Here is a 25,070-nt window from a genome sequence, read left to right on the forward strand (position 1 = left end):
AGCTGATCAAAGTAAGAAGTATCCTAGGTTCTTCTCCAAGTGGTTCAAGGCCTTCATGTTACAAGAAGCCAAGAAACCATTCATAGGATGGTCCCATCTGGCTGACATCTTATTCCTCCACCCAAAAGACCCTCCCCATGTGTCTGTAAAGATTTCTGGGAGGTGTGGAGGCGGGGGTTGGTGACAATTTCTTGATATTCCTCCTGGACATTCCACAAGGGGAAGCCAGGAAGCCAGGACACTGCAGGTCACTGCATCCTTGGCTTGATCCTTCACCTTGTAGAGTCCAACTGTCTCTCTGCTTACTCCAAGTTCTGCTCCTTCTGGATCTACTCCCTACTCAGCCTTCAAGAGAAGTGATTCACTTTCATTGCTACATATTTTCTATAGTGCCCAAGCAGACACACGTGCAAACAACCTTGGTAGATTCACACTTAACAACACAAATGCATGTGTGCACACGCACACAGCCTTTCTACTTCTCAACACACACTTAGCCTCCGTCTTCTTGCATGTCCCAGCCACAAATGTGCTTTGCTGTGATGACTAAGGGGTAGACATAATGGCACACTTTGCTCTACCTGACCCTATGTTGCGGATTGTCACCTGGCCCCAGCCTAAGGAGAGCTAGAAGAAACTTGGGAGCATGAGTCTCCCTACTCCACACAAAAGCCTGAAGACTCCCCAGCAGATTTGCCACACACTGCTTCCTTCCAAGCCAGCTGGTTAAACTAGCTGAGCTGGCCACCATTCGCCCGTTCCCCCCCCCCCCCCCATCTCCTGTGGCCACATTTAGGTTCCCACAATGCCGGGCTCTGCTGCTCTGAGCAGCTTTGAGCCCCGGGAGACCGCAGAGTCAGCGCACAAATTGTTTCTGTTGGCAACACAGATGTATTTCTTTTATTTGGTAGTAAATAGAGCGGGTGTGTGTACATCAAACAACAGCAAGACAGATATAAACTGCCCCCCTGCCAACTGTGCTCATTCTAAGCAGGACGCCCCTCAGCAGGCCCCTGGCCAGCCTGAGTCAAGAGGCCACGAAGAGAACTCCAGTGGGCGTGCCTCTCCTGGCCTGAGAGCCTGGAAGTGGAGCCAGGAGAAGGAGGAGGTAAAAAGGTCTGTGGGATTTGCTTTCTTTTCTGTGGTCGCCAGCTTGGCAAGTGAGATGGGGTGGAATGGATTCAAGGCTCTTTAGTCTGAAGACCAAATGCTTTTGGGAAGGCCTTTGGTGATGTCCAGCTCCCCAACTTACATCCATCTCTGTGGGCGTGGGACACCTGAGCTCTCCACCAGAGCTGCCGTGGGGCTGAGCCTTTGCTGGGTGGGACCCTGGTTGGTTCCAAGACCATTTTCCCCACTTCTCCAGGTGATCCATATCTCAGGGGTCCTCTTCCCATTAGAAAGATCTAAACAAACTCCACAGAGCTGCTAGGAGAAGGTCTTTCTACTGGACCACACATCACCATCACCGGGTCCAGGGCAGAAGAACCTTGAGTTCCCCTGCTCCTCACAGGCAGACCCTAGAGACAACGCCCCTTCCCTGAAGCATGGGTCCCTCCCCCTCCCCTTCCAGACACCTGCAAGGCTCCTCCTCTCGGTTTCCTGCCTATTTGCTGCCCCAAACCACAGGAGTCTGCAGTCGTTGCGGGATTCAGCATTGAGCCTGGTGTACTGGAAGTGTGCATGCCTGAATGTGCACCTGCGCACAGAACAGAAGATGGTGACCTTTTGACCTACAAACAGGGAGAGGAGAGAGATGCTAAAGAGCTTCCAGAGATAACTAGGTTGAGTGGACTTTGGAGTTCTGCCTGGTGACTCCAAGTAGGATTTGGGTTGAGCTTTAGGCTGCATTTGTCTCCTGGTGTGTTTCTCCTGCTCACATACCTTCAAGGAGAACCCTGTAGATAGCTGCAGCTGAGGAGAGTTAAGTTCCAGACTGCAACACATCATAGTCCTCCCCAGAACCAGGGATTCCACCCCCTTCCACCCACACCATACTCTATACAGCCTCTTTAAAACATCAGGGCAGTTTTAGAGACCGGAAGCCAAGGGCAGCTAGTGGCTGCAAAGTTCCTACGAGTTTTGTGTTGGTTGTACTTGCCCAGATCCTTGGCTTAGCTGCTGCTGTAGGAAATGCGTCTTGGGGTTGGAAATGTCCAAAGTGTGGGTCTCCAAGGTTCTGAAAGAATTCCTCTGGGTTCTGGAGGCTGGAGAGGAAAAGGAGCTGAGGGAGATGTGTGGCGCTAGCTAGAGGGCCCAGGAGAGAGCCGGAAGAGAACATTTTGCCCATCATTGAGGCCTTCGCAGTGAGGTGGAGCTACCTGGTGTGCCTCACCCCAGCAGTCGTGTCTTAAAGAAATATAAAGAATCCCCATCTCCTGCCGCCCTTGCCCCCCTGGGTGATGGAGTGCACGCATCAGATTTTCATCAAAGTTCTATTAAGTGAAACATAGGTTGCAGGGCACCCTTTGATTGAAACAGTTTAAATTTTAATTGTGTTTTTAATTTGACATATAGTTGCAGAAAGGAATGACACTGCGTCGCCAAGGGGCGGTCGATTTTCTTAATTTCTCCCAGAGGAATTGATGAGTCTATCAGGCCACTAGATTGGAAACCCATTAAAGCTCTCTGGTTAGGCTGTTAATTGGAACTTGATGGATGTGGGAGGGGGCGGTGTTGGGCTTCGGCTATGCTGATCCAATCTTCATGACTTTCTGTTTTCCAATAAATTACACAATTCATTTTCCAGCCGCAGATTACATAAATTGTACACCTCTGGGGCTCTCTTTTTCAAATAGGGAGTCCTTTTCCCCAAAAGCCTATTGCACGATGTCATTTGCACCAAAGAACGAACAGCAGAGGCCCTTGAATGAAAATCGAAACATAATCAACGTTTATACTTAGAAAATTTATTGAGATCATTTTCTCTGGTATTTCCTTATTTTAAAGTTTGGACGCGCCATATATCATAATCCACTGGCGTAAAAGGGGGGGCAGACTGTGTTTAATATTTATCGAAGCTTGATTCCAAGATCAAACTTGTTTATGACTTCATCTGTCATTTGGAGGGAGCCTTCTTCCACTATTACCGGCTCAGCCAGCCTATTTCCCCACAGCCACAGAGCAGAGAGGATCAATTTTTATTAGGCTCCTTGGCAAGTTTGCTCTGGGCCGCTTTAATATTGAGCAGCGGCATAATCTTGGGACCTAAACTTGAAGCGTTCTCTCAGTCTCAAGAAGTTTATCATTCTTTGGAATCCAGTTATGCCTGATTTTTTGGAGGGGGTCACCCCCCAAAGATTTAAGAAGGCCACCTGATAGAGTGTCAGCTACTGAATCGGTGAAGTAGGGAAGCATGGAGCTATTCTGAAGCTGGGAAGATGTGGTGGGTGTGTGGGGTGGTTTTAGGCTGCAGGATTAGCATTGAGGGTAGAGGGGCTGGGTGTCTGTGGATGGGGTTTTCCATAGGTTTCCTGGTCCTGAGATTGGTAGTTGCTCAGGCCCAGGAGGGGGCGTAAGGTCTCTGCGCTCTTCTGAAGTCTTGGAGTTCCCCAGATGTCCAAAATATGTGGTGTCAGTAGGAGAAGGTCAAGCCTTAACCTTCTAGGCCCTTCCCAGTGACTGCCATAGGTGCTTAGGACTGCAGGTGATCAATCAGTCAAGGGAAGCACAGCAAAGCTGAGACCCACAGCAACAGAGAACTGCCTTCCTGCCTGAGTCTTTGTGCCCACCACCCACTTCTTTGGTCCAGTGTAGCAGCAGCAGCAGCAGCAGCAGCAGCAGCAGCAGCAGCAGCAGCAGTAGTGTGAGTGTATGAGAGTGCAACAGGGCTTATGCAAGCCATGTGCACTATGGCTTAAAGCGTGAGGAGTAAGAGGGTTGAGACACTCAGAGTGTGTGAGGACAGGCTGAAATCCTAGGCCAAATGGCTCGTTTAGCTTCCCAATCCTGGGAACCGGAGCAGTAGGCTCATTTGTCTTCATAGGTGTCTGGTTTATAATCCTCCAGCTGGGTTCTTGGAGGTCTGGTCGTTCCTGCCCTACCCTCAATCACTTGCTGTTCTTGGGCCTAGAATGTTTCTCCTAGGTGGGTCTATCAGGTGGGGCTGAGGTCAGTTCCTTGGGCTCTCCACCCCATCCTTTCACCTGCCCCAGCCCTCTCCTAATTGCTAGCATCTTCTGCCTTCTCCACAGCTATTCTCCAGGCTCAGTGCCAACACCAGTCTTCTTCCCTTTACTCTGTGTGGAGATCTCCACAGTCTTGCTTTGCTCTGCCGGGACTGCCACTTTCCTCCTTGCGCCTCGATTGGCCTTGTCTGTACAATGGGAGTGAAGATCACATTTGCTGTGAGGATCAAAATTAAGAATGAGGCGCCCCTACTGGGACCCAAGTACTTCCTAGGTTAGAAATGTTTCTACCAACTCTCCTCTTTGCACCCTGGCTCTGCTCCCCAGGTTGGCCTGGGTTCTAGTCCCCGAGACAACACCAGCTGAGGGGCGAGGGGGCAGCGAGAGGCCACAGGTTAGCGCGGGAGTTGGACCCTCCTTTCCCGGAATCTCCCCCTCTACCCCGTAACCGCGCCCCGCAGTGACCAGTGACCAGGCCCGGGGAGCCTGCGCTGGCATGGCGCAGGAGAGGACGCACAAATTGTATTTCAGCGCCGGGTCCTTCCGGGTTAATGAGCTGACACCATGATTAAAGCTGACCATTTGTAATGTGTCTCGACCCCACCGCCGAGCCCTGAAGAGGTTAATGTGGTGACGGAGGCCGGCACCTGCCCCTCGCCGGCCTCCCGGTCCCCGCCCCGCTCCCGGCTGCGCGGCCGACCCCTAATCAATTAGCCCATTAACGAGCCCTTGCAGGAGTTAAGTAGGCAGAGTTCTGCCAGGGGCAGGGCTACAGTCGGTAACTCACCTCGGCTAATGATATTATAAGCGCTTTACTCCATAACCCGGGAGCGGCGCGGGCTCCGAAGGAACGGCACCGTCACCGTGCGGAGTTCGGATGCGTGCGGGGCGCCGGGCGCGGGGCGCGGGGCGCGGGGGCGGAGGCGGGGGGGCAGAGTCCCCAGTCCCTGCTCACTCTTGGCTGCTTGCTTTTGGGGGTGCGCCTTCAGGGCAGGGCTCCGAGGGGCCCGAGGCCTCGGGGTGGGGGTGCAGGGGGTGCCTTCATCTGGCTCCGTCCCCCCCAAAAGCTTGTGTAGGCAGCAGCCGCCCCCCGCCCGGAACCTTTCTCCAGTGCTGAGATGATTCTCGGGTCTGGAACGAACGATCTGGGAACTAAAGAAGCCAGAGACAGGGGTTTGCAGGGAGCCCTGGCAGGGTCGGGAGAAGCCGGTGCGCCAGGCCCGCCGGGGCCTCGGCGAGGCCGGCATTCCTCCGGTTACGTGGAGCCCAGAGGGAACCCGAGCTCTCAATGTTCGACCGTCCGTGGCCACCCCGGCCACGTCTGAACGAAAGCCCATCCCCACAGCCCACGTCCCCTTCTCCTTTCCAGGACGAACTCCTCCTCCTCCTCCTCTCCTCCTCTCCTCTTCTTCCTCTCCTCCTCCTCCTCCTCCTCCTCTTCTTTTCCTCCTCCTCTCCTCCTCCTCCTCCTCTTCTTCCTCCTTTTCTCCTCTCCTTCTTCCTCTTCCTCCTCCTTTTCTCCGCCTCCTCTTCTTCCTCTTCCTCCTCCTTCTTCCCCTTCTCCTCCTCCTCTTCTCCTTCTATTACTATTACTGTTACTATTATTAGCAATCCTGACCCCTGCGATGCGTACCCAAAATGAAGTTCGCTGGTCGCCTGGCCAGGCGGACGGCTGGCCCGGGGTCAAGGTTTACTCAGGAAGTCCTGGCCTCGGCTGCCAGCGCTGGGTGGGTAATTTTTGCCCCCCCCCGTCCCAGTCCGCAGCTGAAGCGATCTTCACGATAGGGGAAGGGAGGGACGCCACCCGAGGGCAGAGAAGCTTCGAGGGAGACAGACCTGTGCGCGCCGACACGGTGGAAACGGAGGTGTCGGGCCTCGAACCGGGCGATCTTTGACTCGAGACCTTGTGGCCTGTGACAGGGGTGGGGGGCGCAGGCAGTGATGGGAGAGAGCGTCCGTCCGAGACCCACCCACCCCACGCGGGCCGGTGACAGCCGTGCCTGTCCCATGGGGAGGGGGGGCTGGCGAAGGACTCGGCGGGGTGGACACAGCCAGGCGGAGCCCCTAGGAGGTGCCAGGTTCCGTAGGCTTTGGAGACGTGCGGGTGCACGACGCCCCAAGGCACGGTGAGCCTTGTCCTTGGAGAGGCTGAGGTCCCAGGCACGGGCCCAGCCCAGGAATCCAAGCTGGCGTGGGTGGAGCGCGTTCTGCCCAGATGTCCTCGGACGGACCGAGGCGACGCCCGCCGGGGTCTCGGGGCGCCGGGGAGCGGCGCCCGCCCTGCGTGCCCGGCTGGGGCTTTTTTTCTTTTGAAAAATTCCGGGGCCGCTCGGCGGCGCTGCGATTGGCCGCGTTTGGAGGGGGGGGGACCTCTATGCAAATGAGGCCGCGCCGATCCCCCCCCCCCGCGCCCGCCCGCCCGCCCGCCCGGGCCCGGCGAGCCACCCCGCGGCGGGGAAGGGGCGTCCGCACCCGGCGGGGCGGGCTCACCTGGAGCCGCGCGGGCGGCGAGCCCCGCGCGTCCGTCTGTCCCGCGCCCGCGCGTGTCCCCCGCACGGAAGGGACGCCGCGCCAGGCTCGCAGCCCCCTCCCTCCCCCACCCCCCACCCCGGACTCTCCCCGCCCCTCCCCTGCCCGCCCGCCCGCCCGCCCGCACCACCTTCCACCCAGAGCGTCTTCTCTAAAGGGAGTTCTTGGTTTCCTCCGATTTCTTATGAACCCAGGATGGGAAGCAAGGAAGATGTGGGCAAGGGGTGTCCGGCGGCCGGCGGCGGCGTCTCCAGCTTCACCATCCAGTCCATCCTGGGCGGGGGCCCCACCGAGGCGCCGCGGGAGCCCGCCGGCTGGCCGGCCCGGAAGCGCAGCCTGTCGGTGTCCTCGGAGGAGGAGGAGCCGGACGACGGCTGGAAGGCGCCCGCTTGCTTCTGCCCAGACCCGCACGGCCCCAAGGAGCCAGGCCCCAAGCACCACCACCCCCCTATTCCTTTTCCTTGCCTGGGTAAGGATCGCACGCCGCCAGCCGGGCCGCCCGGGGGGAGCGAGGCTGTGCGGCCCCCGCCCAGGCCCCGTGCCAGGTCCCGTCCGTCACGGCTGCCGTCGCTGGGGGTCCCGGGCCGAGGGGAAGGAAGGGGGCGCGCGCGCCCTAGGGCCTCCTAGGCCCGGCAGGCGCTCGGGGAGGAAGGGGAGGGGTGGAGGGAGACACAGACCCCGCACAGCTGGGGTCTTTGGGGAGGGGGGGTCGGGCTGGAGAGGGCGAGTGGACCGCCGCGGACTGGGCCCGGGGCGGGCGGGGCCCACGGCTCGGGTCCCTGATCCCCCGTTTTGCACACGGAATACTTTCGTGCGGGACACGCGCGGTCTGCCAGTGAGGTCTGCGCGTTGCGTCTGTACCGCAGCGTCTTTCCCTTCTGTCTCCTCCGAACGAGTAGCAGCACTCTACGATGATTGACAGTGCTGTGTCTCAGAGTCCTCTTACCTCGGACGAAGTCCTTAGGCAGAGATTGGCGAACAAACGGCCCGTGAAAGGATGCCACCCCTATAAGGCTGGAGGAGGCAAAACCCCCACGGGTTCGGATGGCTGTTAGTGGTGCCCCCACCCCCAGGCCTCTTCCACCTGCTGCTGCCTTTAATAAAGGTGGAGGCACGGGGAGGGGTGGGTCCCAGCATCTGGGAATCACTAGGTCCCTCTTCCGTTGCTTTGGAAAGGCCGGGGGGGGGGGGCGGCAGCATTTGGTTGGCATCTGGATGCTAGAAAGAGAGGCAGGGCAAGGGGAGGTTTGGTAAAGCAAAAAAAGAAAAAGGGAAAAAGCGGGCCCGGGGTTGCAGGCGTCTGTTCCCCTCCTAAGCCTCCAGGAGAGCCGAGGCGCTCCGGGGCTCTTTTAACTCCAAGGCCTTCCCGTCTGCTCTGCTTCCCTAGGTCCCCCCAAGGGCGGCGGCGGCGCGGGGCCCGCGGGCTCGGATCGCACGCCTTTCCTGTCTCCTTCGCACCCGGACTTTAAGGAAGAGAAAGAGCGGCTGTTGCCGGCGGGTTCGCCCTCGCCCGGGCCCGAGCGGCCCCGGGACGGCGCGGCCGCCGAGCGGCAGGCGGGCGCGGCCAAGAAGAAGACGCGGACGGTGTTCTCGCGCAGCCAGGTGTACCAGCTCGAGTCCACCTTCGACATGAAGCGCTACCTGAGCAGCTCGGAGCGCGCCTGCCTGGCCTCCAGCCTGCAGCTCACCGAGACCCAGGTCAAGACTTGGTTCCAGAACCGCCGCAACAAGTGGAAGCGGCAGCTCTCGGCCGAGCTGGAGGCGGCCAACATGGCGCACGCGTCGGCGCAGACTCTGGTGGGCATGCCGCTGGTGTTCCGGGACAGCTCGCTGCTGCGCGTGCCCGTGCCGCGCTCCCTCGCCTTCCCCGCGCCCCTCTACTACCCGGGCAGCAACCTCTCGGCCTTACCGCTCTACAACCTCTACAACAAGCTGGACTACTGACCCGCCCCGCCGGGCCCCGCGGGCGCCCGCTCCCCGTGCGCCCCGCCGCCGCTTCCAGCTGCCCTCCCTCTCCACCCCTGCCTGCCGCGGATCCGGGCGGGCGGGGAGAGGGGGTCGGGTGCGGGCGCGGGCTGCACCTGTCCACGGTGCTCCGGAGCCAAGCGGCGTGTTTCCAGAAATCTTAAGAAATACACCATGTGTATTCGTTCATTTATCTCTTATTTATGGCCTCTGCCCTGCTTTGTTGGTTTGTGTTTGTGTCGGGTATTTATCCACAGGCCTCGTGCCAGATCGCCTGCTTTCTACCCAAAACCAAACCGAGACGCGCGGGGGAAACCCATTCTGCACAGGGGTGTTTCCTAGGGGTGCGGCGAGAAAACAAGTTTGCCCCCACCCCCCATCGGCTCTGGCTAGTAGAGGGCCAAGGAATCAGATGAACATCAAGTTAACCAGACATACCCCTTCTCCCCTCCACGCGTACAGCGGCGTGTCTGTAACTCCGCCAGGCCCTCTGCCAGGCCGGGCCCTCGGGAGTGGGGAGGGGGGGCTTTGGACGCCGATCTGACCGGCTCTTTTCGTTTCCTTCCTCCTGAGGATGGGGAGGGGCGAGATAGAGTTCGGATCTGTAAATATTTTTAAAGAGAAAAGAAAATAAACACATTTTAAACATCTTTGCTAACTCTGGAGGGGTCGATTGCCCTTCATGACAACGCACGGGAGGTGTTCAACGCGCTTTTTTGGTGCTTTTTGGTGGCAGAGTGTGCCGGTATTTCTTAAAGGTCGGGTTCTGGTGTTGCTGGTGGCCAGGGTTAATTAAAGCTGTGCTCGCCGTCGCTTACGGGGGGAGGCAGGATGGCAGGTAGCTGGGGCCTGCTCTCCCCTACCCTTCCAGGGTCCGCGATGGATTGTGGCGCGGGCTGGGGCGCGCGCTCCTGGTGCGATCCAGACTTAGACTCGCGCCAGGAAAGACGAAGGCGGGGAAACAGGCCTGGCTGCTGAAGCTGCCGCCTTCCAAGTGAGCCAGGTGGGGACGCGAAAAACATCTCCCCCGGTGCTGGGCTCGCTGGGGGGCTTGGCTCAAAGCCCGCTGCGCCACGACGCGGCCCCGGCTGCGGCCTGCGCCTCCTCCGCTCCTCCAGCGCAGGGCGAGCAGCCAGCGCGGTGTCCGGTGCGTTTCCCCGGCAGCGCTGCCCGACCGGCTCGCAGCCACGCACCAGCCCCCAGCGACACAGTTGCGCGGGAAGTGACCGTGGACAGGAGACGAAAGGCGCTTCTTTGGTGGCTAAGTCTGCATTGGGAGAGTCTGATCACGCCATCGCTTTTTTTCCCCCGCATCGAATCCTGAAGCCAGCAGGGCGAAGGCGCCCAGGGACGGGCAGTGGCTAGACACGCCCGCAGCTTTGACAGGGCTGAGAGCGCAGGTGAGGGCTTCTCTGGGGTTAGGCTGGAGGGGCCACCTGTTATTTATTGTAAGGCGTCGGAAATGAGCAGCTGAGCCCGGCAGAGGCGAGTGGTTCGCACCTCGTGGGGCGAACGCCGCTCACCCCGCTCCGGTGCAAGCCTGGTCAAGGGGCTGCAGCTGCGGCAGCGCCCGGGACCGATCTCAGTCTTTAGATGGGAGACAGACTGGTCTCTTGAAGCCAGCATCGAGATTATCTGAATTTTATGGTGATATGCTGACAGAGAGAGCCCTAGGACGCGCGTTGAGAAACTACACTATTATTTTGGGTGGGAAGACGGGAAAGTGGTGTGGTCCATTTATTTCTGATTTATTGTATATCTATATTTTATTTCCCTGAAGTTCTCTCACTCCTCTAAGGTTATTATTCGAGCATTTCTGGAGAAACGCTCAAATTACTCCAGAGAAACTTCTTGTATAGGAATGTTTCACTCCTATCAGTTTTTATTTTGGGGCCCGTATTTTAGTAGATCATCGTTTGATCACTTTTTTTGAGGGGGAGGTGCCAGTACTGGAGCTTGAACTCAGGGCTTGGACAATGTCCTTAGCCTTTTTGCTCAAGGCTAGCACTCCACTTAAGTAAACCATAGCTCCACTTCTGGCTTTTGGTTTTGGGGGGGGGGTTTAATTAATTGGAGATAAGAGTTTCAAGTAGCCTGCCTGGGTTGTCTTCCAATGGTCATTCTCAGATCTCAGCCCCCTGAGTGACTAGAATTAGAGGCAGGAGCCATAGTGTATGGCTTGATGAGTGTGTGTGTGTTGTGTTCTGGGGCTTGAATGCAGGGCTTGCATGCTGTCCCCGAGCTTCTGTGCTCCAGGCTTATGCTCTACCACATTTAGCCACAGCTCTATTTCCAGGTTTGGGGCAGTTAATTGGAGAAACGAGTCTCAAGGACTTTCCTGCCCCTGCTGGCTTTAAACTGTGATCCTCAGATCTCAGCCTCCCAAGTAACTAGGATTGCAGCTGTGAGCCACCAGCTTGATGATGATGAATAGTATGGGGTCGCATATTCTCTTGAGGCTTGCTTCTCTTATAGGAAGTGTTTTCCTCTAATCATCATAAGCCCTTAATTGTAGAGTGAGTTTACCCTTAACACTTAGGAATTGACCCCTTTCCAGTTCATCATATGTAGCGATTTTACCGTTTTTACTAGCCCAGTAATTAGCAGTCATTGGTGATATAACAGTGCAATTAGTTTCTCAGAATGTCTCTCTCTTACAGGTAACTATTACATACACGAACACACACAACTTTGTATTTGTATTTAAAATGTTGTTCAAGACTCCCATTGTTGCTAGATTTCCTATCTCAAGCCCATCAATTCATTTGAATAATCAGCAAAGTCATCGGTCTCCCTTCAGCCTCTAAACTAGATTTAAAAGATTGACGTTTCTTAAAACTCAAATCGAGTCTGGCTGCAACTACATGCCCAGAGGGAACTGAATCATACACACACTGGATAATGAAATACATTTAGATTTTATTAACGGGTAATTTATGCTTAGAATCTCGAAACACTAATGCAATTAAACAACTGGGAAAGAGAACAAAATAAGTCAGGAGATAAAATTATTTAGCTAAAGTTAGAATGGAAATAGGGCATTGCGTTTAAAATTTTTGAACTTTGTCATTAACGTTTCACACCAATGCAATAAGCACAAGGGTTGCTTTGTGTATGTTTATTGTCTAGAGTCAGAAGAGGTGCGTCCAACTCATAGTGTGTCAGTGTCTAATAATGTTTTCTTTTTAATATGCCTCAAGATTTAAATACTTTAATCCTATCAGTTGCCTCCCACTGCATACAAAATCACATAATGACTGCCTCTAAAATAGAGAAAAAGAGATTACATCATGGAGTTCAAAGGGTAAATAAGTCACTAAATTCTAGTGATTTGGTATTGCTTTTCTTTCACGGAGTAAAAAATTTCTCATTATTGAAGTAGCTTTCTTGATTCTCCTTTTTCTGGGGGATTCTAGAAACAGAAAATGCTGGCAGGGTGGAACTGAGAGGCTTATTGCTGTCACTTTAGGATGAGGAGATGCATATATCTCTGTAAGAAGCTACTTGGTCTTTAAACCACTGCAGAATATTTGTTTCTTCATGGAGTTCTTTCCAAGGGCTGGTTTAATCAAATGTATCTCCCCAGAGCCTCTCACCAGGCCTGGAATACGATGGTGTGGAGAGGTAAGTACGAGTTTCTATAAGGTCAGTAGAACTTAAGACAATGGGAAACGTGATGCCCCGAATCTTCGGCGCAAACTCCAAAAGTGAGAAAAGAAATGAGGAAAATAGTGCAGTGAACAAGAACAAATATTTTTCTTTCAATAGTTAAGTTTTTGGTTCACTTCTCAGATGTATGCACGCCCAGAGGAGAGAAGAATTTAGTCTTAGCTAACGGTTGTGTCTGAGTCACTGAGGGCAGGGTGCCATGAACAGAACTGGGAAAAAGAAAACAAAAACAACAAACACCCCATCTTTCCCTCTAACTATTCAGAAGACAAGCAGGGTGGTGGCCCCAGGGAGACTACATCTCCCAGCTCACTGAGCGCGGGCGTGGGAGGGAGCGAGCCCCGCCTCAACGCGAAGCATCCTGGGAGTTGTAGTTTTGTAATCGCTCTAGGGCCTCACGGTCGCAAGGCGAAACCACGTGATCAGAAAAGCCAGGATTTCCCTTTGAGCCGGAACAGAAAGACTGCAACGACTGATTCAGACAGCAGAACGGACCAATTGGCTTCCTGGACTGAGCCGTTGGCGTTTGAAATCAGCCAATGGCAGGCCCGTACCGGAGTTTCCTCTCCGCCTCCTTCGCCCGGCCCGAGTGCGTTCGGAGGGAAGCCAGGCGGCGGCCGCAGCGGCTGGAGCTTTGAGACGTTACTTCAGCGGGGAGCCCAAGGTAGGCGCGCGCGGCGGAGGGGCGCAGTAGCGGACTCTCCGCGGACCCCGGTCTGCAGCCGGGGACGGGGGGCTGTTCGCCGGGGACCGCGTCTCGCTTCCATCCTCTTTCGAGAGCGTTTGGGGCCGCGAGCTCCGGTGGCGGGGAGGAGGCGGGCCGTGGCCGCCGCGGTTAGCGGGCGGGCGATGCGGGCCGGGCGGGTCGGGGTGGGAACGCGCTGGGCCGGGCCGGGCCGGGGCAGGTTGGGGCGGGGCGCGGGGGGAGCGGGACCGGGACCGGACGGCGCGGGGCGGGACGGGGCGGGTCTTCACCGTGGCGGGCTTCGGCCTGCGCAGGCGCAGACCTCGTTGGACTCGCTCAGGCTCCCCCAGCCCCCCAGCCCCAGCCTGCGTGCCCCGTCTGTCCCTCGACCCCTAGTCCCTGGGGCGACGCTGACTGGTCATTTGTTGTGTGTAGATGACAGGTTCTAACGAGTTCAAGCTGAACCAGCCACCCGAGGATGGCATCTCCTCGGTGAAGTTCAGCCCCAACACCTCCCAGTTTCTGCTGGTCTCGTCCTGGGACACGTCGGTGCGCCTCTACGATGTGCCCGCCAACTCCATGCGACTCAAGTACCAGCACACCGGTGCCGTGCTGGACTGCGCCTTCTATGTAGGTGGCTTCCGTGTCTGCCCCCGCCTTACACGGTGTTAGCCTGGGCCGAGCAGGCTCGGGTGGGAGGCCGCTTAGGGGAACTCACTGGGACAGCTCTTTAGATGTTCTGGAACGCCTGTCTTGAACCAGGTGCCAACTCAGTCTGTTTGGTTTGGATTTTGCATTGGGGAGATGCAAACTTTTATCGGATGCTTTCGGGTTTCAAGAATAGGCATAGGTCAACTTTCTAGACATGGGGTAATGGTACTTGAAATTTGCAACAAAGATGGTTGGTTATTCGATACCCTGAGTTTCATGAACAGTTGGCTGCAGAAATAGAGTTTTAACATACTTTATAAAGCTATGTAACTTTTAAATGTTTCATAACTTTAACTTTGTAGGATCCAACACATGCGTGGAGTGGAGGATTGGATCATCAGTTGAAAATGCATGATTTAAATACTGATCAAGGTAATGTGGCAACTTTTTAAAAAAAATCATTTTTGTTACTAGGTATTATAAGTGTTTACTTAGAAACATTATTAGTTGAATTGCTTAGTTACTAAGGTGCTTAGGGGGAATTCTTGTGTTGGAATTCTGGGCCTTTTTGTTTAAATTATAATCATTCAGTGTACCAGAAAACATTGTACATGTGTTGTGTACCAGAAAACCTTGTATGTTTTTGCAGTAAAAATCAACATTCTAAGTGTTTTAAAGAAAATGATGGGTGTTTGTCTTTAGACATGGATAGAGTCTTGTAGTGGTTTATGATTCATTATGGTTTTCCAAGGCAGGTTGAATGTTTTAAGGTTGTCTTTTTAGAAGCTAGTTTAAGTTGGAGGAGGAAAGTCCTCCAAAAAGAAATCAACCACCCACAACATAATAATTATGTTCATATTAGTCTTGCTTGTGTACTTATCAGTGGAATTTGTTTCATCTCATTAGAGGCCCAGATATAAAATGACTGGCCCAGTTTGTTTGTTTGTTTTTATCACATTGAGGTAGAATAGAGATGGGAATGGAACTCATATGTACGCTGAGTGCTCTGAACTATTTTTTATCCTACATTAGACATAGATACTCTTAAAGGAGATGCCAGGTCACAGATAACTACACATGGGTGGAGTTGAACAATGGGAGAATAGATGGAAGATGGCACATATATACAAGAAGTGCCCAGTCCGCAGAGGCTTTTGCATAGAGGTACTTCCCTATGTAACTTAACTGCCTAGATGTGGTTTGGCTTGCCAGTAACTTACCTTTTATAATAAATTATCTTTTAGCTTTAATTATTAATAAATTTAAATATTTAATAAATTTAAATAATTAAATTATCTTTTAGGTTTATTCAGAAGTTTAGGAAATAATATTATTATAAATTGTAGCTTAAGAGAACTGTTACTTCTATGAAGACCATTTCAAACTTCATGAGATAACTTTTGTTTCTTGTGTCAATGTTATACTGTTATTAAGACTCAGAACTTCCTTATGCATGCATGTATGCATGCCTGGGAATTGAATCCAGTGTTTTGAAAGTGCTCTAGTCCTAAGCTGTATTCCCTAGCCCTGTTCATTCATTTGTGTATCCTTAGATTACATGGGTTTTGGCATATTGGCAATAATTAACTAAATAAATGGGATATTGTAAAGGTTGAAACTGGTAGGAAGTAAATTATGCATTATAAATTTGACCTACTGTGAAAAACCAAGTGGAATAATTGAGACAATAATTGAGACAATTTATTTGGGCTTGAGTACATTGAATTGAAAGACTAAATAATTGAAACCAAACATGAGCAATTAAAAGTCACATCAGAAAGGGACTTTCATGCAAAAGCCTCTGCCCATCTCTAATAGTCCTGTAACCACATAAATAAGTTGCTTTCTGTTTTTTTTTTTTTTAAATTATCATTGGCTTAATGTTTAAGAGAGCTGAGAGTTGCAAAGATACAGGAGACCAGAGTAATTTCTCTGCACATTTATTATTATTCAACAGGTATTCTTGAACACCTGGAATGTACTGAGTCTTGCACGAGCTATAAGCAGAGAGAGATTAAACAAGATTGTTGGTGAGAAAATCTAGAATCAGTGAAGAAATTAGCAGACATGCCATCATTTTAATGCAATTAGAAATTCAAGGTAGTCTTTGGTAATATGTTATGTTAGTGAATCAAACTATGAAGTGTAAGTGAATAGAGAGGAAAGGATAACTTCTTGTAGTCATGGAGAGACTTCTGTATGCAGACATTTCTGTGGAGTCGAATGAGACATCATAGTTGAATATTCCTTTAGTTTGTTAAGTTGAAGAATTTTTGTTTAATTGAGATAATAAAGCCAGGTGTTACTTATTTTTTTTCTCTTTTTCCTATAGAAAATCTTGTTGGAACTCATGATGCCCCTATCAGATGTGTTGAATACTGTCCGGAAGTGAATGTGATGGTTACTGGAAGTTGGGATCAAACCGTTAAATTGTGGGATCCCAGAACTCCTTGTAATGCTGGAACCTTCTCTCAACCTGAAAAGGTAAGATTTTTATATTCATAGACTGTTGAGGGTGAAATAGGTTATTGTTTCATGTTAAGTGAAAAGGTGTTGTATGATCTGAAGCTTTAACTGTTCTCATATATATACATATATATATATGTGTATTTTGTATGTTTTTATGTGTATGTATATGTGTGTGTGTGTGTGTGTGTGTGCATGCTGATCAATGTAGTTTGGAGACCTTTTATATTATCCTAACCTTTTGATCTGTGTGAGGAAAGTGAGAATTCTAACTATCCTTATCATACTTTATCAGATGGTAGTTAATTTTAAAGATCAATGATTTTAGCAGTTTAAAAATGTTTCCTTGGTGTAAATATGCTATTCAGTTCCTGTTAGCCATCATTATATACAGTAGTGCATCCAAAGAGCCATTATTTTTGTCATATCACAGTCGGATCTACTCCTGGCAAGACCTTTGTTCAGAATAAAATAATTGCATTGTTTCTAGTTTTGATTTATGGTTGTATGTAACATGTTAAGAACTGTGATAAATTGCTGACAGAATATCATATAATGGACAGCCACACTGAATCAAGCTGCTTATTGGTTCAGCAAGGTTCATTATGTCACTTTTTTTTAATACTTTCTTTGATAAATGTATATACCTAGTCAGTAGCATGACAGTAGTTTCCTTTGATTTATGATCAGTGGGGATAGAAAGCACCATTAGAAGCTTGTGTGTCACCTGTATAGTAGAGATTTAAGGTAAAATTTCTGATATGATTGTACCATTATAAATTGATCTTTCTGGATTCTGTTTTGAACTTTGATACTTCATACATCTTAGGTTAATTTTCATTTTTCATAAAACGTTTTGTTCTCTGATAAGAGTATGCAAATATGCAAACATTAAATATTTCCTTCTTAATTCTCATTTTTCTTTTAGTCACCTTATTTACTAAACTGTAAGTCAAACTGTAGGGTCTGCTGTTGTGACATTTCATTATTACCTAAGTTTTTTTTTTTTTTTTTTTTTGCCAATGATCTAAAGTTGGCATGCTAGTGATTATTAATGTTATGGCGTAATTGCTAAGTGTTAAGCGATTACTTACCATATCACAGAGTATCTATATTTTTAATAGCAATTCTTCAAAGTTGGAAATATTGGGTTAGATTAGAGATGTTTGTTAAAAGAAAATAATAACCTTGGTTATGACCTTAGGTCAAGATTTTGTTTTATAATTTAATCAGGAAAAATTTGGTACCTCTTGTCTCCAGATATTATCTAAAGTTTAGCCACCAAATGCTTGCGGGTAAATTTGTTATTTAATATCAAGTAGTTTTTGTGGAAGTTTAAGTATTTCCCTATATGGGGCTAAAGTGCTTAATTTTTTTTCCCTAAAGATGAACTTGTATCTTAAACACTGAGTGTGATGACCTCAGATGTGGCTAGCCTTGCTGTATGCCATTGTCACCCTCTTTCTGATGTTGAGCTTGTGCCACCTAAAACAACTAAAGTGCTTGTTAAGGATAGTGCCTTCCTGCCTCTCAGAAAAGCTGGGAGTTACAGAATTAAATCTGCTTCCCAAAGGTGGTCTCATAGAAAAAAGTAATTATTTTGTGTAAAGTAAGAGGTTATTTAAAGAGGTCTTGAATTTTATGGTTTTGCTGTCTCATTTTGAGTTTTCCCCTTTCATGTCTCTAAATGAAATGAGGAAGCTGGGAAATTATTATTTTTAATAAAGAACATTAAGTCTTTAAAGTACTTCTGTGGCCTTAATTAGAACATATTTTATATGATACTTAGTGAAGTGTTAAGAATATTGTGGGCTTGCTATTTTGTGTGAGTGATTTCACACAGTATCTAACATTGGTACCTGTGTTTTCTTAGGGTTTTATGATTAAATGGACTTTGTGGTCAAAATGCCGCTTTCAGGATATAGATGAATTGTAGCACGTTTTGATCTCTCCTAAAAGGTGTATACCCTCTCAGTGTCTGGAGACCGGCTGATTGTGGGTACAGCAGGCCGCCGAGTGCTGGTGTGGGACTTACGAAACATGGGCTATGTGCAGCAGCGCAGGGAGTCCAGCCTGAAATACCAGACACGATGTATCCGGGCCTTCCCAAACAAGCAGGTACTGATCTCATATTCAGTGATTTGACCATTACCTTTAGAGCTTTTTTTGTGTGCTGGTCCTGGTGCTTGAACTCAGGGCCTGGATGCTATCCCTGAGCTTTTTTGCTGAAGATTAGCGCTCTGACACTGGAGCCACTGGTCTTCATCTACTTTTGTAGATATTTCAACTTGAAAACTTAGAAACCCCCATGCGTGATGCAAAGGAGTGGCATTGATAGGTGAATTGTACTCATAATTGGTATCCTGAGTTTGATCTCTGTATATTACTTAAAGATGATGAAAAAATACAAATACAAATCAAACTTAGACATCAGTGGATTGAATCTGGAAGTTCAGGTTGACAGAACTTGCTGTTTTTCTTTCCCTTTGGAACAGCAGGGTTTTCCTTTGTAGCCCAGGCTATCCTGGATCTGGTGATCCTCCTCCCTTAGCCACCCAAATGATGGGATTACAGGTGTGTACAGCCACACATACCTGGATTTTTTTTTTTTTTTCCTTGGTTTTTGTAACCGTGATACTCATAGATTTCTTCTCTCAATTATAGAATTAGATGCAATGCTCCTCACAATACTGGTGGGTTTTTTTTTGTTTGTTTGATTTTTGGTGGTATTAGGGTTTTGAACTCAGGACCTCAGTTTACTAGTTAAGCACTCTGCCATTTGAACCATGCTCTCAGCCCTTTTTGGCTTTTGTTATTTTTCAGTAGTGTCTTGACTTTTTGCTTACTGCCAGCCTTAGACTTTGATGCCTCCTACCCTAGGCCTCTTGAATAGCTAGGATTACAGTCATGGGCACAGACATGTCCCACCCTACCTGGCTTGTTAGTTGAGATGGGGTTCTTGCTAAGTTTTTGCAACTAGTTTTGGGCTGACTTTGGAACCACTATCCTCTGGATCTCTACTTCACTAGTATTGGGGTACTAGTATTGGGGTTATAGGGCGACCTGCAGAGTCCAACTGAGACTGCCTCTAGGATCTGCAGAGTGACTCTCCTATCATCACTTAACGAGATTAACTTGTTCTTTATTCTTTAGGGAGCTCCCTTCTCACCTGGTCCTTAAAGTTGTAAGGGGAGCTGGTTGAGGGGTCAGTGGTGATAAGAGTTTCATAAGGGGAAAAATCATTCTAAACAGCAGGTATGTTTGCAATCATGGCTCTCCTCTGGGCCCTTTGCCTCAGAAGTCTAGTACCTTAGTGTGTCAGTGTAGCTTAAGTGATAAAGCATTGGCCCTGGGTTCAACTCCTAGTACTACAAAGAAAACCCCCAAACCATAAACAACAACAACAAAAAAACCCTAGGTGTTTTTTTTTTTAAATTTAAAGGAAATGGTACATTACCATTGAAGATAAAGAATTAAGTGAAATTTAAAGAGACTTAAATGTGATTAAAATATGCTTATGTTACATAAAGTGTTTGTATGTTTTTATATCTGAAGTTTTCTGTGGGTCTACCTTTACTTTATAATGGGAGTTTAGGGTTTTCCTGAATTCTTTTCCTATAAGTAAGTTAGGAATAAACTTTATCTTGAAGATATAAAACATTGCTTATTTAGCATGTTATTTCTCTTGTTTTTATAACATGTTGCCATTTCAGGGAAGTATAAGGAAAGGCTTGACGTGATAAAAGGCTTGAAGTGATAAGCCTCTGGGGCTTGAACTTAGTACTGCCCCTTCGCTCTTTAATTCAAGGCTCACGCTCTACCACCTGAGATGGCTGCACTTCTGGCCTTTGCTGGTTAATTGAAGATACGAATCTCATGAACTTTGCTGCTCAGCAGGCTTTGAACCTTGATCCTCTGATCTCAGCCTCCTAAGTAGCCAGGAGTGAGCCACCAATACCTAGTTGTAAACCATTTTCGACTGTTTCTGATTTTTTTTATTTTTTCCAAACCTGACTAGCTATAGTAAATGTTGGAGGTAGAGCGACTGAGATGGAAGACTGGTGTTTTGGTCGATTTGGATTATTAATGCTCCCAGTAAGGAAACACAGTTCTTACAGTTAGAGATGAAGAAGCCATTGAATACAGACTATATTTTAACTGAGGGAACAAATTTGAATCTTCTTCTAGACAGGAAACAAGATACTAAAATACTTCCATTTCCTTATTTTGGTTTGATAAAAGAAGTTGACATTTTTGATTGCAGTTTGCTTGATAGTCGGAGAAAAGCAAGTGCTGATAGCCTTCTTTCTTAGAAATTCACCCTAAATGTTCTTCACGTTCTATAGAATTGCCATAATTATGACAGTACAGCTTAAGTAGTTTGTTGTAATTTTCATCTCTGAAATATCTTTATTATAGATTAAATTTGGGAACTAGTTCCTTATTTTGGAAGCTACATTTTACCATCTGTGTCCTTCGGTTCCTACTTGACAGGGTTATGTATTAAGCTCTATTGAAGGCCGAGTGGCAGTTGAGTATTTGGACCCCAGCCCTGAGGTACAGAAGAAGAAGTATGCCTTCAAATGTCACAGACTAAAAGAAAATAATATTGAGCAGATTTACCCGGTCAATGCTATTTCTTTTCACAATATCCACAATACATTTGCCACAGGTAAAGTATGGTGTGCTAACTTATATCTAATTATTAAGGCAGAATTATTTAAAAAATTTGTGTTTTCAAAATGTTTATGGCAGATACTCTAGTATAGTACTTCTTGGGGGGAAATTAACTTCAGTGACCTTAAAAATTAGCTGTTTGTTGGGATGTTTCTTACTGTGTCTGGATTTAAGAATCATTTTAACTCTTTTGAAATGACTTCTAGGTGGCTCTGATGGGTTTGTAAATATTTGGGATCCATTTAACAAGAAGCGACTGTGCCAATTCCATCGGTACCCCACCAGCATCGCATCACTTGCCTTCAGCAATGATGGGACCATGCTTGCCATAGCATCATCATATATGTATGAAATGGATGACACAGAGCATCCTGAAGATGGTATCTTCATTCGCCAAGTGACAGATGCTGAAACAAAACCCAAGTGAGTATGCTTCACCTGTATTTGAGCCTTTTCTTGCATTCAACCCAGGATTTATTAATTTTTCTAAACTCATGAATAGCATTGTTGATGCCTGCTTGATATTACAGCTGACTGTAGGGCTGGAGTTGATTTTATCTTGTTCTCCCAAGCTTTCAATATCCGTAGGTTGATAGACGTCTGATGGATAAAATTGTGCCTAGTTGTTTTGTAGAGAAGAATGTCAAGCTCTCATTCTTCTTGAATAGGCTCTATTATTTGAATCTCTGCAGTTATTACTAGCTCATTGCTTCAAAATTAAGTTGAGGAATTCAAGAATAATTTATTTTGGTAAATTCTATTTAAGATATTTAGGAGTTTGAACTGCCAAAAATCTTTCCTCTCCACGAAGGTTGTTTCTATAACATTTACACAGAATGAATGACCTTCAGGTCTTATTGGAAACCCAGAGTTACATGGCCTTGCCTAGAATAGTAAATTTACTTCAGTTTGAAGTTTTCATAGATGTCTCTGACTTTAGGTTGGAACTATTGAATGAGAAGAATAATTTTTTTTTTTTTGCTACCAGACTCTCAAAAGCTTTTTTACTTAATTATCTCTACTGAGCTTATGAGAGGATTGTTAGGCATGTGTTAAATCATAATAGTCCTACCCGAGTCACTTTGTCCTGTTCGCTGGCTCCCTGTCCCCAAGGTCCTGGAAGAAGGTTATCAATGCTTATGGAATATAGGAATGTTTTCAAGGTCCTGTATTTTCTGAATTAAAATGAATATGACACCCTTGCTAAATTTGTTGGGTTCTAGGCAAGAGGCAGAATGTTCAGTATTTAGTATCATATGCTTTTACAGGACTAACTTGAGAAAAGCTTTCGATTGTAAAGTCTATTGGATAAAGAACTGTTTGCATTTAATCTGTCACTTTTGTGTCTTCTATCCTGGCCGGCCATTTTGATCTCATGCTGTTCTTTTTTTTTTTTTTTTTCTTTTGAACTTGTAGGTCACCATGTACTTGACAAGATTTCATTTATTTAAATGCCGTGTTGATAATAAAACAATTTGTATTCCCCAACAGTGGATTTATTGTTATTTACAAAGAAACCAGAGAAATAATACTTTTAAGATAAGAATCTGAAAATAATGAAAAAGAGGTTTTTATTGATTTAAAAAAAAAAAAACTTATTAACAACTCCCTTAAGTGCATGAGATGTTTGATGGTTTGCTGCATTAAAGGTATTTGGGCAAATAAAAATTTAAGGCAGTGACTGCACTTTTGAGAATCAGTTTTGACTTTGGTTTTTGTTTCTGCTGTGGTGGTAAATGTTTGTAAATAAAAACAAGTAATAAAAATCCTTTTGCATTCTTTCTGGACCTTAAATGGGGGAGGAAAAGACTCTTGAGCCATTTATTTCTTTTGCTGGTTATGGTTGCTGATTCAAAGCTGCTTCAGACTGCTTCATGAGGAGGTTAATCTACAATTAAACAGTATTTCCTCTTGGCTGTCCATCATTCTCTGAAGCAGATGGTTCATCATTTCCTGGGCTGTTAAACAAAGCGAGGTTAAGGTTAGACTCCTGGGAATCAGCTAGTTTTCAATCTTATTAGGGTGCAGAAGGAAAACTAATAAGAAAACCTCCTAACATCATTTTGTGACTGTAAACAATTATTTATTAGCAAACAATTGATCCCAGAAGAGCAAATTGTTTGAGTCAGTAATGAGCTGAGAAAAGACAGAGCATATCTGTGTATTTGGAAAAATAATTGTAACGTAATTGCAGTACATTTAGACAGGCATCTATTTGGACCTGTTTCTATCTATAAATGAATTTTTGGAAACATTAATGAGGTTTACATATTACTCTGACATTTATATAGTTCTCTTGTCCATTTCAGTTGTCCAGCCGCTGGTGATTAAGGTTAAAAAGAAAAAAAAATGATAGTGAGAATGAAATTCATTTCAATGTAATGCCTTAAAGCAGAGCACGAACTTAGCTTGGCGTATTCCAAGTAGTTCCAGTTAGTATTCTAACCTTTCATAGTTAGATATTTGACAGCTTCTTTATTTTTAATTTGTATTACTTGTAAGTATATGCCTCTGAGTAGGACTTAATTCTTTACTGCATTGTATTTTTTAGGAGTTCTTTTGATAACAAAGAAAGGGTCGTATAAGTTTTTCAGTGACACCCTGTCAAAATCTGAACCAATCTTTTGAAATGTATTTTCTTCATTTCAGGTCCACCTAATCATCTCGTGAAAGTGGTTTCTCTATGGAAAGCTTTGTTTGCTTCCTACAAACACATGCTTATCCGATCCCTAAGGGATGACAGTCATTGTGGATATGTTATTTAGTATGTGGATTTCTCTGTTTTCTATATGTGTACTCTTTACTACCTTGTTCAGGGTGGTGAGTTTCTCCCTGTGCGTAGTCTGAAGAATTTCCTTTCCTGCCCCTAGGCAAGTCTAGTTGCTGTCAATGAGTGGTTTGAGCTTTTTTGTAGCAGAATCTAGACCTGTTATTTTCCTGCTGTCTAATAAATCAGATCCTGAGCCCTCCTGTTGGATTTTTAAATATTGGTAATTAATGTAATTTACTACATAAAAAGGCTTTTGTAAAACACACTGTTCATCAGGGGCAGGTTGAGGATGACATTTTACCTTGAAGTCCACTCTGCCTTATTTAATTATGTATGCTCTGATGTATGTTGGTGATACAGTGGTGAATAAAGTGATCTGTTGGAATTCAGCCATTTCCTGCGTGCCCCCTCTGTGGATCAGCAGGGCTTTTGAGCCAACTATGCAGCGTCTCAGGACAGCCACAGACCTACTGTGGCAGCCTGTGGGTGCCTTTTGGCATGATGATCTCCTAGCAGTGCCAGTTCCATAGAGCTCATGTAGCTCTTATGTCCCTGTGCTGGTGAAATCATCTTCATGCAGAGAGCCAAATGACAGGCCCTTCTGGACTTATCCATCAAATGCTAAATCAGAGTGAAGCCCTTGGGATGGTAAATAATGTAATAGCCAGGGACTAACTGATGATATTGGTTCTTTGTTGTGATTATGTACTTTTAAAAGTCATAACCACTTGGTTTGAGAACAACATAAATTTGTTGTATAACAAAGGTAATTAGTATGGTACTGTTAAAGGTGACCAAATTAAAACCATGTTGTGGACCTGTCTCTGAGTTTGTGTTGGGGAGCTTTTTTGGTGGTTCTATCTAGATGTCCTCTTGTCTCTTGAAACTAAATATGCCTCCTTGCCTGCCCTGAGTACTACTTAGCTGGCTCTCCCTTATAAGTGCCTGTTTATTTTTATAGAACCTTTCTCCCTAATTACTCAGGGATGTTAACTCATTTCATTGGTGTTTTCATCTATTCTTTTAGTGTCTCTTCTGTTAATCTTTCATTTCTTTCTACTGCTACTGTTTTTTGGTTTCTTTGAATAGTGCAGCTTCCAGTCTTTGCCTTTAGTCTTTTGTCTTACAGAGTAGTGACTTTTAAGCATGTAATCTGTGACCCAAGTAAAAAAATAACATTTTGGAGCTACAGTTTAGAGCACAAGCCATATATAACTGACAAGGGTGCATAAAACATTACTTGCCCTTTCCACATGTGATATGTATGGTGTGTATGTATTTTCTTTTTGTTTTTTAAGCTCCTTTTCAATGTTGGTTATACTAACTCAACTGATTTTACCAACAAATGTGTTGATGTATGCAATTGGGAGAAACTGGATTTTTTTTTTGGGGGGGGGGTTGTTTTTAATATATTATGCATGGGGGCTGGGAAGGTGGCTCAGTGGTAGAGCGCATGCCTTGCATGCCAGAGGCCCTGGGTTCGATTCCTCAGCACCACATAAGCAAAAAGAAAAAAGCCGGAAGTGGCGCT

The 25,070-nt window shown here is 47.2% G+C and overlaps 2 protein-coding genes across 3 annotated transcripts; both read left to right on the forward strand.

Moving 5' to 3' along the window:
* The first annotated feature begins 996 nt into the window (after positions 1-996).
* Positions 997-8,821, forward strand: Hmx2 (H6 family homeobox 2). Of its 2 annotated transcripts, none has more exons than XM_042701405.1 (3): positions 997-1,116; positions 6,851-7,125; positions 8,044-8,821. In XM_042701405.1, exons 2-3 carry the CDS (start codon positions 6,852-6,854, stop codon positions 8,598-8,600), a joined length of 831 nt encoding a protein of 276 aa, XP_042557339.1. In that variant the 5' UTR covers positions 997-1,116; position 6,851; the 3' UTR covers positions 8,601-8,821. The 2 variants fall into 2 exon arrangements, with proteins under 2 accessions (XP_042557339.1, XP_042557337.1); XM_042701403.1 differs by having other exon boundaries at positions 1,068-1,108.
* Positions 8,822-12,845: 4,024 nt separating this feature from the next.
* On the forward strand, positions 12,846-24,361 carry Bub3 (BUB3 mitotic checkpoint protein). Its single transcript, XM_042701392.1, has 8 exons — positions 12,846-12,954; positions 13,411-13,605; positions 13,989-14,058; positions 15,959-16,110; positions 18,052-18,210; positions 20,587-20,764; positions 20,976-21,192; positions 22,186-24,361. The coding sequence occupies exons 2-8, from the start codon at positions 13,411-13,413 to the stop codon at positions 22,199-22,201; spliced, it is 987 nt and encodes a 328-aa protein (XP_042557326.1). The 5' UTR covers positions 12,846-12,954; the 3' UTR covers positions 22,202-24,361.
* Positions 24,362-25,070: the final 709 nt, after the last annotated feature.

Source organism: Dipodomys spectabilis, unplaced genomic scaffold (assembly GCF_019054845.1).
Source record: "Dipodomys spectabilis isolate Male_0828 unplaced genomic scaffold, ASM1905484v1 ptg000289l, whole genome shotgun sequence".
NCBI classification, from domain to species: Eukaryota; Metazoa; Chordata; class Mammalia; order Rodentia; family Heteromyidae; genus Dipodomys; species Dipodomys spectabilis.